Source organism: Microcebus murinus, chromosome 1 (assembly GCF_040939455.1).
Source record: "Microcebus murinus isolate Inina chromosome 1, M.murinus_Inina_mat1.0, whole genome shotgun sequence".
NCBI classification, from domain to species: Eukaryota; Metazoa; Chordata; class Mammalia; order Primates; family Cheirogaleidae; genus Microcebus; species Microcebus murinus.
Window position 1 is genome coordinate 1,037,309 of NC_134104.1, and position 17,359 is coordinate 1,054,667.

Below are 17,359 nucleotides of genomic sequence, written 5' to 3' on the forward strand. Positions count from 1 at the left end.
CGGGGTCAGCGCCGAGGTCCTCCGGAGGGAAAGTGCGGTTTCGGAAGAAAGGCCGGTAGCGCCACCACGCAACGGGAGACCCCAACACGGCTGTGGGGCTGACGCCACATTTGCAAATCTTTCCCAGAATTACAGTAAAACCAAAAAGGAGCATCCAGCCTCTGCCTTCTGGAAAAGTGTTTTGTTTTTGTGGCTGTCATTGCTTTAGCCAGCAAGGTGCCCGTGACCGGTCTTGCGGGTGTCGCCAGCCCAGGGCCATGGCCCAGGCAGCACCCCAGCACCCCTGCGGGCAGTCCCCGGGCCAGCACTGGCCACCGCGTCCTCGTGGTCCTGCCAGGAGCCTTTAGGAGGCCTTAGGCTGGAGGGGGTGGGACGCGGGTTCTAATCCACACACACCAAGGCGTGCAGCCCAGGAGAGGAGCCGGCCGCAGGGACCAGGTCACTCCTGCCGGCTCCCACAGCACCAGGTGTCCACAGGGGAGCCCACCAGGGCTGAGGGGCAGTGTCTGGGAGAGACGGGCAGACGTGGCCCACGCTGCACCCTCGGCTCGCCCATGGGCAGCGCAGGAGCCCGGGTAGGTGGAGAGAGGAGGAGCTGCCCAACCACCGCCCTGGGCCCGACAGAAGCCACGGCGCTGGGGGTGAGGCCACGCCCTGACCCCCGGGGCCAGCCCGGCCCCTTAGCTGTGCCACGCGGGTCTGGGAAGTCTGCTTGGAACTGATCCTCAGGTGTTGAAGATCTGCAGGTACCGTGATTCCCCGAAAATAAGACAGGGTCTTGTATTTATTTCTCCTCAAGAAGACACCTTGGGCCTTATTTTCAGGGGATGTGTTATTTTTTTCCAAGTACGGTACAACCATCTACATTTATTCTAATGTAGTTAAGTCGTCTTTTTCTGGAACATCATCATCACTCTCCAAACCCTGAATCCCATCCTGAATGTCTTGCGACTCTGTTTCCCTTAGAACCATCGGCCCCCATCTCTCCTATCGAGCACTGGAGCTCTCACAGGGCAGATGAGAAGGGCTGCTCGTCTTCTTTCCCCCTCTGTGACGACACGCACGGGTTGTGCAGATGCGCTGCGCAGCCACGCCCGTCACTAGGGCTTATTTTTGGGGCAGAGCTTCTATTGCACAAATGCTTAGAAATCCTGCAAGGGCTTATTTTATGGGTAGGTCTTATTTTCGGGGAAACACGGTAGTTCTGGAACCCACACCTGGGCCGGTCTGGACCTAGTGGAGCCCCGGGTCTGTCCAGGGGAGGAGGAGACAGCCTGGGCACCGTCAGGGCCACAGCTCCGTCCCCGAGAGGCCGTCTGTGGGCGAGGCCGTGGCCTGGGCCCTTCAGGGGACGCCACGCAGCCTGTGGCCAAACCGAGTGCCACGAGGCGGGAAGGGGCAGCGACCGTGGTCTCGGCAGGGGCGGCACACACAGGTGGCAGGCCCAGGGAGCGTCCAGTGGGGCCAGGAGGGGCATGGTGTGAGGTGCAGGGGCTGGGGCAGCACCCGACTTTCCAAACCACGGGGGCCCTGAGGGTCGGGCAGCGCCCATGCTCGCCTAGCACAGGGGCTGTGCCCTATAGACCCCTCCTCTCCCTGGTGAGCGCTGCTGGGGCAACTGAGGCACAGGAGGAAACTCGAGGCCAGCACAGGCCTGGCCACCCTCCTGGGGGCAGGAGTCCCATCCTGGGAACACTCATGGGGGGCGGGGGGAGGGCGTCCCACGGCCAGCACGCGGCAGAGCCGGGGGCTCCAGGTGTGCTTACCTGCAGGACACGCACTTGCACCTGACCTGCCTCATTGCCCTGCGGGGAGGGTCTCCTTCTCCCTCACCCAAGCCCTGCAGCCCACACGTCCTGCAACCCACCAGCAACAACCAGGGCCCGCCACACGGCAGCGTGCACTAAATCTGGGATCGCCCCGTGGCTGCCGTGTGAACTGCCGTCTCCTCCACCTGCGAAGGTTGGACTTGCCCCTCTGTGGGCGGGGGGGGGGGGTCAGGCACTGCCTGGGGTCCCGCCAGCCCGGCCCTCCCAGGGGCCGTTTCCACCGGGGCCAGCCCCCACCCTGGCTGCGTCCCCAGGACCAGGCCCTCCCTCGGGAGGCAGCTGCTCCCACTCGCCCACACCCTGGACCCCGAGTCAAGATGCCCAGAGGGAGTGTCGTGGGCCGGGGGTCTGGCCGGGTGGGGCCACCACCCGCAGGGGCCTCCCTGCAGAGCCCCGGACCAGATGGCCCAAACAAGCCCCATCTGCGCCCGGCTCCCACCCGAGGGTGCGGCCAGCGTCCCGGGAGACAACAAAGGCACCCTTGAAAGGCCGGGGTTCTGGCGGCCTCGGCCGGTAACACGTGACCCGGGCCTGAGGTCGCTGACTCAGCGTCGACTCTGCCGCGGTGGCCGCAAGCCCCGGCTCTGCGGTAGCTCCTGCAGGGCCGAGGCAGACCCCGCGCTGACCCCCAGGACACGCGGGCTCAAGGGAGCACGGCCGAGCGTCCAGGGGAGCCATGACCCAACAGGAGCAGGCGTCCGGCCACGCGTGGACACGGGTCCTGAAGGGCCCTGCGCCGCCCGGGAGACGCTCACGACCCAGGCCTGACCCTCCGCAGGTTGCCGCACGCCCGGCGAGCCACAGGGCCGGCGGGAGCTCTGGGGGCCCCGGCACTGTGAGGACCCAGGTGACACGGAAACCTCGGCCGCCACCCCCAACGCCCCCCAGGGACGCAGTTTCCAGACTCGACTGCCCTGGGCCGGGGACGCGGCGTCGGCTGGGCTGGATTCGTGAGACGCGGCTGCCACGCAGCAGCACAGCTCCCCCCCATGCGGCCTCCCCACCCCCAGGCTGGCGCAAACCCGCCTCTCCTCGCCGTACTCAGCCCCGAGAGCGGCCTTGTTCTCCCCGAGAGCCTGGCTGCGCCGGCCCGTGTCCCGTTGTGCGATCCCAGGTCCTCATTGCCCTGACGTCACGGCGGGCCCCTCTGCTGGGGGCACAGACGCGTGGGTGGAATTTACGATCTCAGCACCTGCAGCGGCAGGGACGGAACGAACACCGCGTGGAGGGCGGCAAGCGCCTCCTGGGTGCGATGGCCGATCTCCCAGGCAGCTTGTCTGGGCGTCCGTCTGTCCTCAAGGAGCCAGAAGGCTGAGGGGACAGGCAGGCTCCGCTGACCTGGCGCAGGGCAAGAGCCAGGCGGAGTGCCAGGAGGGGCAGAGTCCTCCGGCGGGGTGGCACAGGGGTGGCCTGGGTCACCTCCCGCCCTTCTGGGTAAAGGGCAGGAATCCGACCAGGCTGGGAGGAGCAGGCGTGCTTGCTCGTGGCCCTGCACGGCCCGAGGCTCCGGACGTGCCTGTCGCTGTGGCCCCGTCCACAGCCCCGGGACCAGGGAGCCTCGGCTTCTCCACCCCGAGTCCCCGTGGCCCGCTGCCAGCCCCGAGGTCCTGCGGGGTGGGAGGAGCTGGGCCCCGCGCCACGCTGGGGAACGCCCCCCAGCTGTGATCCCGTTGCCAGGATACAGCCGCGGAAGAATCGCCATTAGCGTCTAGACGGCTCGCCCTTTCCCCGCTTCTCCAGATACAGCCGGACCCGAGTCGCAGGCGGCGGGAGCCGGTGGCAGGGACGGAGGGAGAGGCTGTTCTCGGTGCCTCGTGGGGACGGGGACACTGCTGCAGGGTCAGGGCCGTCCCTACCTGCCCTGGGGCTGCCGGGTGGCCGCACACAAAGGGGCTTTCTGTCCAGGAGGACGTCACGTCTTCAATTAGCGATGAAAGAGCGCTGAGGTCACAGCCGCCGTTAGGGGTTTCCCACGAACTCTGTGCTGCCCACGGCCGGCGGTGCCTAGTGGGCCTGGGACAGGAGCCCCACCGGGCTCTGCCGACACCTGCAGACAGGTAGGTGCGGAGCCTCCCGCCAGCCCGGGACAGCCGTGATCAGCTGGGAGCAGCGGTGGCGACCAGCCCTGACGCACCTGCTGCCCGGACGCCCTGTGTGTCCAGGTAGGACCCGGGGTCCTGAGGGCGCCCCTCCCCCCTTCTGGCCCCCCCCTCGGCACCCCGAACACCTGGCCTGGGCCGGGATTGTGCTGCTTCTGTCCAGTCTCGCTGCTGAGAAGCTGGTGCTTCATTTCTTGCACCCTTAAAAGGATCTGAACAACTTCCTGTTTTGAGTGGGAACCACCTGGTCCGGCCACCAGGCTGCACGGAGGATGTGGCCTTGGACGGAGACTCAGTGACGCGGCCGTGTTGGAAACAGATGGAGAGAAGGTTCCCAGGGGTGGGGTCTGGGCAGGGAGCGTTCGGGCGCGAGCAGAGGGGACTCTACTTCCGTCCCAGGCAGTCCCGTCTTGCTTGGGGCTTCGAATACCCAGTGTGTGTTCCTGTTTCACTTGCACAGTTTTTAAAAATAAAGTTGTTTAAAAACCACGAATATTTCACAAAGCAACCGGGCAGCCCCCATCCCTCCCTGAGCACGGAGCCCACCTGAGGCTCCCTCACGCCTCCCAGCCCTGCTGGTGTTCATCGGAAGTGCCGGATAAATCCACGATTTCACTGCACTTGGTGGGAGGTGGAGTCCAGGTCTGCCTGCAGCCCAGCACCCACCCCAGGGCACCAATAAGGATGCCTCGGTGGGCCCCCGGTGGCCGCAGGGAGAGAGAACGCTGGACCCAAACTCTCCGGTTGGGCACAGGCCACCCAGGGGGGCTCGCATGGCACAGGAGGGCAGCCTACCCTGGGGCTCCACGCTCAGCGGTTCCGGCACGCCTGTTCCTCAGCACGGCATCGCAGCCCCTTGGGGGCAGCCCATGTCCCGCTCGGTCCTGACATGAACGGAGAAGGGAAGGAATGCCGGGAGACCCGTGTTCTCACCGCCTCTCACCGATGACAGAATAAAGAGGAACTGCCACCACCGTCCCCAGCGCCCAGTTCCCCCAGGCTGAGGCCATCCTGGGGAAGGGGTCCCTTCTCTGCCACCGGCCCCATGCGCTGCCCAGGCGGCTCCGGCCAGGGCAATGTGGCGGGAGCCCCCCAGGAAGGATCGTGTTGGCCGCTGCAGAGTGCCGTGAGTGCAGGGCCTCTGGCACTGGGGCCTCTGGGGGGAGGGGACGGGGAGGGGCACAGACCCACCCTGCCAGGGATGGAGCACTGTCCCCCACACTGCAGACGTGGGCCAGCCAGGCCTGGGTCAGAACCGCACCGCGGACGGCAGCCGCCCCGTGGTCCGCCCCTGCCCTCGACCCCCCGGGAGTCTGAGCTCCTGGGCAGCCTGAGGAGGAGCCACCCCGACCCGGCCACAGCTGGGGGGCACAGCCCCCCACCCTGAGACACAGGGGTGGGCGTCCTCGAACCTTGGAGAAACCTCCCGCTAGGCCCACGGCCTCCGCGCTGTCCACGCGGGACGGAGATTGGAACGTCCCATAAAAGACGTCCCTTTAGAGGACGGCGCTGCACCAGGACCAGCCCTCCCGCACCGCGAGAGCCCAGGTTGCTCCGCACTCCGCAGGCGGGTGGCAACCAGGCCCTGCAGACGCTCACTCGTGGCTCAAGGGCGAATCTCACGTCACGTGCATGTGGCCACCAGGAAAACAGCTTTCAAAAGAAATTGACGCAAACGATAAAAACGCTTTAATTGTGCCCATCGATCTCCCTGGCGCTGCCTTCCCTGCAGGAGACCCAGCGAGCAGGGACGGGGACAAGGACCTGTACACACAGGGACCCACGTTGTCCACGTCCCACACAGGGACCCACGTTGTCCACATCCCACACAGGGACCCACGTTGTCCGCGTCCCACACAGGGACCCATGTTGTCCACGTCCCACACAGGGACCCACATTGTCCACATCCCACACAGGGACCCACATTGTCCACATCCCACACAGGGACCCACGTTGTCCACGTCCCACACAGGGACCCACGTTGTCCACGTCACACACAGGGACCCACGTTGTCCACATCCCACACAGGGACCCACGTTGTCCACGTCACACACAGGGACCCACGTTGCCCACGTCCCACACAGGGACCCACGTTGTCCACGTCACACACAGGGACCCACGTTGTCCACGTCCCACACAGGGACCCACGTTGTCCACGTCACACACAGGGACCCACGTTGCCCACGTCACACACAGGGACCCACGTTGTCCACGTCACACACAGGGACCCACGTTGCCCACGTCACACACAGGGACCCACGTTGTCCACGTCACACACAGGGACCCACGTTGTCCACATCCCACACAGGGACCCACGTTGTCCACATCCCACACAGGGACCCACGTTGTCCACGTCACACACAGGGACCCACGTTGTCCACATCCCACACAGGGACCCACGTTGTCCACATCCCACACAGGGACCCACGTTGTCCACGTCACACAGAGGGACCCACGTTGTCCACGCCACAGGGGCATGCATGTCAGCGCACGAGCTCACGCCCTTCCCGGCTCCAGCGCCACGTGGCCTGCCTGGCGGCCACCTCTGGCTCAGAAAAGACGGGTCTGAGAGGTGGAGGCAGCAGGAAGGGGCCCCCGTGGGCAGGGCAGGGACACCTGTGGGGCCTCACGAGAGTGGGGGTCGGGGAGGGGGCAGGAGGCGGTGCCCGCCCTCCCCTCTCCCACGACGGCTTCCTCCTCGCCCGGTCGGTTTCCCTCAAAGTGACACCTTCTCTCCTGACCCCTGGGCCAAGCACTGAGGCAGGACGGGGTGGCCCGGCTGTGCCAGGCCCAAGTGATCGTGACACATGACACTGAGGAGTTGGGCCACTCGAGGCCTGAGCCACCACCCCCGTGTCGCCTCCGTGACGGGCCCGCACCCAGCCCTGAGGACGCCAAAAAGCCCACACGGAGCCGGAGGCGGCAGAAGTCGGCACACGCGACACCAAAGCAAGACGGGCCCGGCAACGCCACAGACCGCGCAGCAGAGTGTCCTTCACACACGGTGGCAGGAACACGGGGGCAGCCGGGCCGCGGGCTGGTGCAGCCGAGAGACCCCCGAGCAGGAGAGGACCCCGAGGCACCTAGGTAGGCCAGATGCACACACAGCACACACAGCACATGCAGCACACGCAGGACACGTAGGACACACAGCACACGCAGGACACGTAGCACACACAGGACATGCAGTAGACACAGGACACACAGCACACACAGGACACGCAGCCCACATAGGACATGCAGCACACGCAGCACATGCAGCCCATATAGGACATGCAGCACACGCAGGACAAGTAGGACACGCAGCACAGGCAGGACACGCAGCACACACAGGACACGCAGCGCACGCAGCAGTGAACCCACAGGTGAAGGGTCCAGGCGCCCCCAGGCCCCCTGCCCAGAGACCAAAGCGTAACAAGGACAGAGGACAAAGCGCCCAGAGCCCAGACAGGCGGTGACGTCACCCCGACTGAGCCGCGGAGAGCGTGTCACGTGTTGCACAGAAACGGCGCCGTCTTGCGGCGGGACAGCGCCAGGGACAGAGGTGCGCACGGACCCAGGGCCGCCCCCGACGTTCAGCGGAACCTCGTCAAAAGTGACCCCAACATACACGTCACCTGAACATCCAGAAAAACGAAACCCCCGTTGCTCGGAGAGGCCCTTCCCGGAAGCACGCCGAGGAGCTAGAACCGCGTCTGCCGAAAACGCGGGAAAGAGCAGATCGGACGCTCCCAAACGTCAACAAACTCACGGAGCGAGGAAACGCACGCGAGAGTGCTCCGTCGGTGATAGGACGCTGTGTCGTTTGCAGCGTCACCCGTCCCGGGAGGAACACAACCTTGTCCGTCCAGACCACAGCATGCAAAGGGAGGAAACCGAGGCAAGAGAACGTTTGCGGGGCAGGGACAGGGAGGGGTAAACGCATAAAGGCCAACACGGCTTCCCAGGCAGGCGGGGAGTGACGGCGCAGCTTCCCTGCCCGGCCGGGAACTGTTTGCAACTAGTTAGGGTTGAAACACCAGCACAGCTCGCATCAGCACTGCCCTAAGCTGGACCCTGAGGGGTGACAGCGTGGCAGGTGACAGAGGTTACCCGGGGCTGGGGGACCAGGAAGCACCAGGCCTTTGCCCACGGGCCTGGATTTCTGCATTTGAGCCGAGAGACCCGACTGCCCCGGCACCCCCAGGCCACAGTGGAGACTTCAAGCCCCCCCACATGAAGTCCCCTCAGGAGTGACATCCCTATTTCCCGCAGGACACCGAGGCGTGCTGAGATTTGCGTGTCGCTGCAGCTGTCTGGCCAGCACGTGGCCTGCGGGAGGCTGGGCCCAGGGGTGGCTGCCCCCAGTCTGAGCCGACACGCTTGGCCAGCCCTGCTGCCCCCAGCCAAGAAGGACCCCCTCCAAGAAGGACCCCCTCCAAGAAGGACCCCCTCCAAGAAGGACCCCATGCCCAGGAACGTGAGGAAAGGGTGCGTGGCCCAGTTGCAATGGGAAGACGTGGTTTGAAGGCCCACGACGTCTCACAGGCGTGGCCACTCAGGCCAGGCGAGGAGTCCCGGAGAGGCGAGGCCCACGGGGGTGCCGGGTACCTGGAGGCTCCGTCTCTGGCTCCACTCCACAGCCCACGGGTGCTCCCAGCCTGCCGGGCACATGTCTGGTCCACGGTCCCCCGTGGCACATGGCGCCTGCCTGGCCGCAGGTACCCCAGCCCGAGTGTGCGTGGCCCTCAGCCCGAGCCCGGCCTCAGTTCTGCCCCCAGGGGCTGCAGGCGCCGGGCACCAGGATGAGCTGGCGAGTCCCGGGGGCTTGCCTTTGTGCCACTCGCCTCCTCCGAGGGCCGCGTCTGACTTCTGCCATGCCCGGCGGGCGCCAGGCCCAGGCCCCAGGTGTCTGGTGACCGCAGTCGGCGCTTCCTCGACCCAGGCCTCCCACGGAGGAGTGCTGCACCCACCGCGGCCCCGCCACTGTCCCCCGAGTGGTGCACACCCCACCAGCCATCCCTGAGCCCAGGCCCTGGGTGCCCACTCCCACTTCCCCCAGGTGTCCGGAGGTCGTCCCGGGGTGCCAGTAAGTCATCCTGGGGTGCCGGGGGATCGTCCCAGGGTGTCGGGGGGTCGTCCCGGGGTGTCGGGGGTTCATCTCAGGGTGTTGGGGGGGTCATCCCGAGATGTTGGGGGTCGTCCCGAGGTGTCGGGAGGTCGTCCCGGGGTGTCAGGGGAGTCATCCCGGGGTGTTGGGGGTCGTTCTGGGGGCTCCACTGGGCATCAGGGAGGCTCCCAGGGCCGAGACTGGCCCCAACGGCTCACACCCGGCCACAGACTGGGGCAACGGAGGACAACAGCCCCCGAGGGTCCGGCGCAGGCCGCGGGATCTGGGCCTTAGACCGTGCCAGGGGTGTTCATGCCACCGTGAAGTGGCACTTCATAAACAAGAGGCTGCTTCCTCAGTTTCTCACCCCGCCCCTGCGCGTGAGCCCTGCAGCTGTGGTCCTGTGGCTGCAGACCAAGTGCCCCAGAGTCACACGAGTTCACACTCGCAGTTCCGGACGGGGTCGCAAGTCTGAACCGGGGTGCTGTCGGGGCTGGCCCCTCCCGGGCCCCGGCCAGAGCCCGTTTCCCCGTCTCTGCGGGGGAGGGGTCCCAGCCACGCCAGCGGCACAGCGTCTCCCAGCTTCTCTGCTTCTGCCGCCGCGACTGTCCTCAGGCCGCCCTACCCCTCCCTGGGAGGGACCCTGTGGCCATGTGGGGTACACGCCGATACCCCAGATCACCCCGGCCGAGGCTCTCAGCTCCACCACGGCTGCCCAGCCACCTGTGCCATGTGAGGCCACGTGGGCAGCTCCGTGGATTGGGGGGTGCACGGCTCTGGGGGGCCCCTGGTAGGCCAAACTACATGTGCCCTCGGAAGTGGGGGTACAGGTGAGGGTTTGGGGGGTTGTTCCTCATGCTCAGGGCCACCAGCGTCTGGGTGTCGAGCCTGCTGATCGGGGAAGCAGCTGGCACCGCAGCCACGAGGCCCCACCCGCCTGCGCCCTCAGAGACCTCCCTGCCCTCGGCCAGTCCGGCAGCCTGCAACCCCGGGCAGAGGCTCTGGCGGGAGGGCTGACCCCCTAGCCCTGGGCCCCTGCGTAGGCTGCTCGTAAAAGTGAGGGAAACCAGCTCCGCGCTTTGCGAGATGCCACAGCCCCAATCAAAGGCCGACCACAAACCAGAAAAGTATGCAAACCTCGCCGCTAGGATCTGCCGGCGAGAACAAGCCCAGAGCCGCGAGCAGAGATAACGCACCAGGCAGAGACGCCGGCCGCTAGCGGCTCTCGCAGACCAGCGGCTGCGGTGAAGTTCTCACCCCCAGGAGCGGTCGGAACCTACAGCACAGAACTTTCCGGAAAGGTGTTTCTCCGTTGATCGGATTTGCAAGATTTTAAAATGACAGCGCCCGGTCCCTGTCACGTTCCGGGCCGGGGGACGCGTGTGCAGATTACACCGCCCACGTGGAGACGCGGCCCCTCACCCGCCCGGCTCTGGCTGGACGGCGCCCCGATAAGAGCCGTGAGAACGCGGAGCCCGAGCGGAGCCAGCCTGGTGGATGACGCCCCTGCTTGGGAGATAAGGGAGCCCTGCTCCCTGTCATCCTCACTCCCGCAGGGGCCCCGCCAGACCGTCTGCAGACACACGCTGGGGGTCGCCTTCCTGCCTCTTGGCTCAGTCCCCGGGCACAGGAGGAGCTCGGCATTGCACGTGGGAAAAGGCAGCTAACTCGGGCGGAGCAGAGGACAGTGGCCGGGCTCAGCCCGAAGCACCTGCCAGGTGCCCAGCCTCGGACAGCAGGGGTGAAGGGGCCTCGGAGTTCCCCGCTGATGCCAGCCCCACCCTGCTGGCCCTTTCACCCCACTGGAAGGAGGTCAAGACACTAGGTCCACGGGGTCACCTGGCTCCTCCAGGACAAAGGGCCCAGGGAAAGGTAAGGCCATCTCAGACCATCCCCTCCCCCTCAGTCCCACGCCGCTGGGGGCTGGCTGGTGGGCAGGGCTCTGGTGGCTCAGGGAGGGTCCTGGGATCCACCCCTCCCCCCAGATTCCCCCCACTCTGACAGCGGGAGGCCAGACGTCCCCCCTGCAGAGCACGACCTCCTGAATCAAAGTGATTCCTGCCAAGAAGAGGCTCCTGGCCATCTAAAGGGAAGCCGTGAGCAAGGTCTCCCTCCGTCCCCGAGGCTGAAGGTGTCTGGACTCAGAGCGGGAGAGGCCAGGACATGCTAAACCACCTGAGACCCACGCCCGGCCTGGGGGCCTTCTGGGGCACGGCTGTCACGTGTGTTCAGGTCAGGGCAAAATAGCAGGCGCCTCCCCTGTGCACCACCACCTGCTCCTGCTGGCGGGTCCCCTGCAGATTGGGGCTGCCGAAACCCGACACTGTCTCAGAGATTTTAGAGCCTGGGTTCCAAACACAGGCAGCTCGGTTTAGAATCTACTCAGTGGAACAGAACAGTGGGGAAATATAAAAACTAGTGCTTCAGACCGAGATAAATGAATGTATGAATAAGCACACACACGGACGGCACGAGGTAGCTGCAGAGCTCGAATCCAGGCTCCGCCACTGGAACCCATCCCGGCGCTGGCTCTCTGCACGCAGCGGTCAGTCCCGACCCACGGCCAGCGCCTGGCCCCGCTGGCAGAGCCCCCCTGGTCTTCTGGAAACCGGGGTGGCCGCGAGCCTCGACAGTCACCGCGGCTGGTGCCGGCCCTGCCCTGTCCCGCCTCATCAGGGCCCCCCTGGGCCCAGCGTGACCCCGGCTGCTGGCACCAAATTCCAGAGAGCCGTGTGGGCTTGCGCGAAGGTTCTCCTTCCTGTGCCTCTCACCGGAGGAGCCAGAACAGCCGTGCTGGGGCTTGCCCCACCGGGGAGCGGGGAGGGAAGACACGCCCCTGCAGGCGCGGAGCAGACACTGTGCCCTGCAGCCTCCAAATCCAACCTGACTCAGCGCAGCCGTGACCCTCCTCGCAGCCGCCCAGACCCGCCAGTCTAAAAAACACCACGCTGTCGTGAAGACACCGGGCCAGCACAGCGCCCCATCCCCTGGCAACACTGGGAGTGCTGGGGACAGGACAGACCAAGCCCCAAGCCCATGTGGGCCCGGCTCCCAGAGACATCAGGGTGTGCCGTGAAGACACACTATGTGCCATGAAGGTACGGTGCATGCCATGCCGTGAAGACACACCGTGTGCCATAAAGAAGCACAGCTGTGGCACGCAGATGCAGGCAGAGCATGTGGTAAGGGACAGCCTATGACCCGAAGATGCTGCAGACCGAGTGAAGATACAATGTGTGCTTCGAAGAAACTGTGTGTCATAAAGATACATTGTATCATGAGAAAGGCTTTAAAAATTCCCCAACTGCTACTCACAGCACCCCCAGGAGGAGGAGCTATTCCTGCCCCAGGTTAGGGACAGGGGAGTGACAGCAGTGAGGCCGGGTGACAGGCACAGTGGCGGCACAGGGCCTGCAGCCAGACTGCCACACGCACACAGAGTGTCTGCTGGATGGAAGGGTCCAGGCCTGTGCCCAGGGCAGTGTGGCCCCTGCCAAGGCTGCCAGGGGCCGGGGGGCTCAGAGGGAGGAGCCTGAGCCTGGCACGGGGCTGGCCCAGACCCCAAACCCTCAGGACGGGGGGCCCTGGATCTGGCGAGGCCACGGGAGCTGGCCGGGCCACGAGGCTGCAGAGGCCTTGCGTTCGTGGAGCTCGCTGGGGGTGCCTCATTAGCGATCTCATGAGCCGCCAAGCACGCACTGTAATTTTCCCGGCGTCTCACCCCTCGGCCACCAGCGGCACTGCGCTTGGAGAGATTTACGTGTCAGGCCTGTGTCGTTCACCTCTGCCCAGCTGCTGCCTGAAATGTCCCCCGTCCGGGCTGCTCTCTGACGACCGGGAGCAGCTAACAGGAGCCTCCCTGCGGCCAGGCCCTGGCAGCACCCGGGCGGCCACACTGCCCCATGGGCAGGTGCGGGGCGATGCCATAGCCGGCCACTGTGCACAGAGCCCGGCCCCCTCCAGCTGCCCACCTGACCACGGAGCACTGTGGGAGTCGGCACCGGAGGACAGAGGCCCCTTCAACCGTACGCCCCCCCAGCCAGGCCTTGGCTGCCTGGACGTCCACTCAGAAGGCTGCACCCCACTGTCACCACCGGCCGTGAGGTTCTGGGGAGGCCCTGGGCTTCACCTGGAACATTCCAGAGTGGACCAGGGTCTCCATCACACACACTCCACCGCCAGGCCCTGCAGGGGCTCAGAGTGCCCCTGACCAGGGCAGCGTGAGGAGTACACTTTGGGGGTGGCGGCTGCACAGACCCTCCCCACTGGACACACAGTGAGGCCCTGTCTCCAGGCTGCACACGGCTGCAGCGTCCCTCCCGCCCAGCCCCTGCAGTCTGGGCCCAGGAGCAGTGGTGGGGTGGGGCCACCTCACAGCGGGGAGGAAGGCTGGAAACCCCCGCACGGGACCCCCGCGGCTCTCACGGAGGTCCAGAGAACCAAATCTCTCCCACAGTCCGGGTGAAGGCAGAATTAAGCACTCTTGGTGGAGAAAGAGTATGTGTGCGTGCGTGTGTATCTGTGTGTGCACGTCATACATTTGTGCATGAGCCTGTGCACTTGTATGTGGCCATATGACCTGCATGTTGCGTGTGCACACACAGGCGTGCACACTTCAGTATGTGCCGCGTACTCACAAAATGGAGCAGCGGCAGCCGAGGAGGGCTCTCCCCTGACCGGCCCCCATACGTGGCCTGCGCTGGACGGGTTCAGTTACCTGTCCAGGTTTCCCTGCACAGCTCTTGCCCCCTCCTCCTTCATTTAAAGGAAAGCAGGAGGACCCTGAAAAACGAGTTTTGCTGAAATTCAAAACTATCTTCCAAAGGTCCCTCTGAATCCCGAAGACTCTGCTGGGAGGGGGTGGGCCCAGGAGCGGGACCACCTTCTCCAAGAGGGTCAGACAAGGGGGTCCCTCCGACATTGCCCGGGTACCTGTGCGCCCCACGGACACCAGGCCAGCGAGGCCAGTCCCTGCAGGCCTCCTGGGGGATGGGCGGAGGGGCAGGGACCCCAGCCTCCTTGTGCTGGCACCGCCTGGCTCTGCCCACCCCAGACAGCAGGAGGCCTGGTGGGGAAGGGCAGGGTGTGGAGGCTGAGGTGGGGGAGAGGCAGCCCGGCCAGGACACCGGCCCAGGCTCCTGGCACGGCTGTGGGCACGCAGCAGACGCCCACCAGACCCGGTCCTCTTCCTCAGCCCTCAGTCTGACGTGCAGACCTGAAAACATGCCCTGGGGTCCATGGCCACGTGAGCACACGTGGACCCCAGGAGGAGAAACTGCAGGTACAGCCGCGGCATCCCACAGTGCAGCCGGGCTCCGCCCGCCCCCCCCCCAACTTCTGATTACGGGAAAATGCACAAAATGCCCCGCCAGAGCGTCGGGCCACGTGACCAAGCGTCACACAGAAAAGCAAAAGACTTCTCAGGGGTCGAGCAGCACAGAGATGTGGAAAATGCATCATGTTGGGTCAGAAAAAAAATGTGCAAATCAGAAAACTGGGCCTCCAGCCTTTGCTTCCCAAGGGTGATTTTTCAGGGGTTTCTAGAACAGGCCAAGCCCTAGCTGAGTCAGGGCTCCACACACACTAGCTCTTCTCCAGCCACACCTGGGCGGCTGTGATCCCACTTCCTGGGCCTTGGTCCCCCGGTTGGAATGGAGCCTGGGGGAGGGGAGAGGTGGGCGGCACCGGAGCCCCCGCTGAGTCCGCTTCCGCCGGGACCCCAGTACCCCGCAGAGCACATTCCATCAGAGCAGGGAAGGGGCCTCCAGTCCCAGAGGATCAGCCGGGGAGCGGGGGATGGAGGACGCACACGCGGCTTTGCCAACGGTGCCTCCCCCAGCCAGTCTGCGTTAACTCAAGATTCCACCTCCCGGGAGCTCACCAGCCGGACAGGGCTTTTCCACACTCGGAGGCTAAAGGGCCACCTCTATGTCACCTCCTTGACGTGCTCGGCCCCGGGGTGCCTCCCCTCCGTCCCTGTGTGACCTGAGAGGCTTCAGGCCAGCAACCCCCGCGCACGCAGCCCTGGGCTGCCGGTGGGCGCTGCGGAGGGACAGCTCCCTGAGGCCATGATTGAGGGCGGGAGTGACCCTGGGCGCTCGGGACCACGTGACCGCACCCTGCGTCCCCACAGGCTGGAATGTCTCGCCCCTGCAGTTACAGACGGGGAATTATCTCTGCTCCGCAAACAGGTGTTTTCCAGCAGATCCACTCACAAGGTCGCTACTTTCTAAAAAAGTCTGTTCTGATGCTCAACCGGGTGACTAAGCCGGCGGGAAACAATGAAGCGAGTTACTGCAGCCCGCATTTCTCTCCGCCCGCAGTGACCTCCTCCCACGTCTTCCTACTGCGGCCAGAGGCTCCCTCCAGCCCGCCCGGCCCGCCGGTCCTGAGACACGGGCTGTGTCCCCACCTGTGACAAAACGCCCGGGGCGGCAGGGGTGCTCCCCTGGGGTCTGGCACCCCTCCGACCTCTCCTCCGGCCTTTGTTGGGAGGACTGGGCCAGCCGCATGGCCAGGAGCCAGTCCCGAAGTTGGTGGCAAAGGAAGTTCCGCGGCGGGGCCCGGGGAGCTCCTGCGAGCGGCCCGCGGTCCACGCGGGAGCAGCGGGCGGCGACGCGCCGGCTCAGGTCCCGGCATTGTTCTGCAGCCGGCGCCGGCATCAAAGGGGACCGCGCAACCCGACACCGGCGGCGGGACGGGGGCCCGGGCGGCGGCGCACAAAGGCGGGACGCGGCCGGGAGCCCGGCCCTGGGGAAACCTGCGCGGTTTTGCCTCAACAGGTTGGAAACCCAAAGATGACGCCGCGCGCCTCGCGGTCCTCCAGGGACCTGCGGGACTCCGCCCACGGTCACTCCCGGGGACTCCGGGGCGCCGCGCGCTGAAGCCGCTCCGGCGCTGGCAGGGACAAGGCCAGTGACGGCGACACAGGCCCAGCGGGCCGACGGCTGGTGTCCCGGCGTCTCCGGAGAAGCCACGACCACGGCCACAGCCCCTCGCTGACCGCTGGCCCGCAGCGCGCACTAACGTCCCCCGAGCCGCTGAAGTTTGGTCACCTCGCGAGGGACTCCGGACGCGACAGCTCGCACCCCCTCCGGGCCCAGCCCGCACCCCGATCCCACGACGCTGAGGGGGCGCGAAGCCCCACAGCCGGAGAATGAATGGCCGGCCCGGCTCCGGCTGCCGCCCGCCGGCCACCTGCGCGCGGTCCCCGCGCCACCGCCGCCTCCGGGGCCGAAGCCGAGAGCCGCGGGGCGAGGGAGCCGCCGGCCGGGACCGGCCAGCCCCGCACAGGCGACCATCCGCGTCCCCGCCGGGTCCTACCTGGCTCCGCGGAGGCCGGGACCCCGAGCAGCAGGACGAGGGACGCGAGCACGTCCAGAAGGCGCCGCCGCTGCGGCCGCAGCCAGGGCCACCTGCGTGCGACAAGCCACAGGTTAGGAAGCGGCGCGCGCCCCCCGCCCTCCCGTGCGACCCTGCCGCCCACCCAGTGGCCCCACCTCGGCGCCATGCTCCGCGGGCCGGGCAGTCTGCGCCGCGGATGCTGCGCCCTCCGCCGCGGTGCGCCCGCTCCGCTCGCCGCGCTCAGGCCGCTGCCGGGGCCGGGCAAGGGGCGGGCAGGGGGTGGGCAGGGGCCGGGCAAGGGGCGGGCAGGGGCGGGGAGAGGGGCCGGGCGGGCGGAGGGCGGGGCGATGGGCACAGGCCGGGCCGGGTCGGGGGACAGGCTGAGACGCGGCGACCCACGTGCGGCGCGAGGGAAGGGGCGGCCCGGGAACCCGCGCGGGCTGGGACGGGCGAGGCGCACAGCGCCCGCCTGCGCCCCGGGTCCCCAGCGCGCGTGGCCCGCCGTGCTCCGCCCAGAGGGCGCTGCCTCCCTCCGCTGCCGAGGCGGCACGTGGGTTCCGGGACTCAGGCCCGGGCAAGGTCCGGGCCGCTCAGCGTGTAGGCGCCCCTGGGGGGACGCGTCCTCAGGCCCCGAGTCCGGTGGGGCAGCGGGAAGGCGCGTAGTGGAACAAAGACTCCTCGCCAGGGGACAGGACAGGGGACCGTGGAGGAAGCCGGCTCTTCCCGACCGCCTCACCGCTGCCACGGGCCTGGCTCTCCCGGGGCGCAGGCAGTAGCCTCCCCGGCAGCTCCTGCTGTGGGCCTTGGGCCCGCGGCCCCTGCAGGGTCCTAGCCGCTTCACAGAGGGATGGGAGGCGCCCTGCCCTGGGTTCCGGGAGGGGCGGTGAGGAGGATGGCTCTGCCCCTGCAGGACCTCTGCCCCCCACCTCCTGCCCCACCCCTGCACCCTCACCTGCCCCCCACCTCCTGCCCCCCAGGACCTCTGTCCCCTCCACCTG

At 66.8% G+C, this 17,359-nt stretch overlaps 1 protein-coding gene across 1 annotated transcript in view; it reads right to left on the bottom strand.

Annotated features, from left to right (window-relative positions):
• Window positions 1–16,586, bottom strand: part of COL18A1 (collagen type XVIII alpha 1 chain) — an 88,297-nt gene extending 71,711 nt beyond the window's left edge. The window contains exons 1-2 of the mRNA XM_012780040.3: window positions 16,517–16,586; window positions 16,341–16,432 (exon numbers count right to left, since the gene is read on the bottom strand). Of these exons, the coding sequence (XP_012635494.2) occupies window positions 16,341–16,432; window positions 16,517–16,527 (103 nt within the window). The 5' untranslated portion in view covers window positions 16,528–16,586. The remainder of the gene's footprint in view (window positions 1–16,340; window positions 16,433–16,516) is intronic.
• Between the last annotated feature and the right edge of the window lie 773 nt (window positions 16,587–17,359).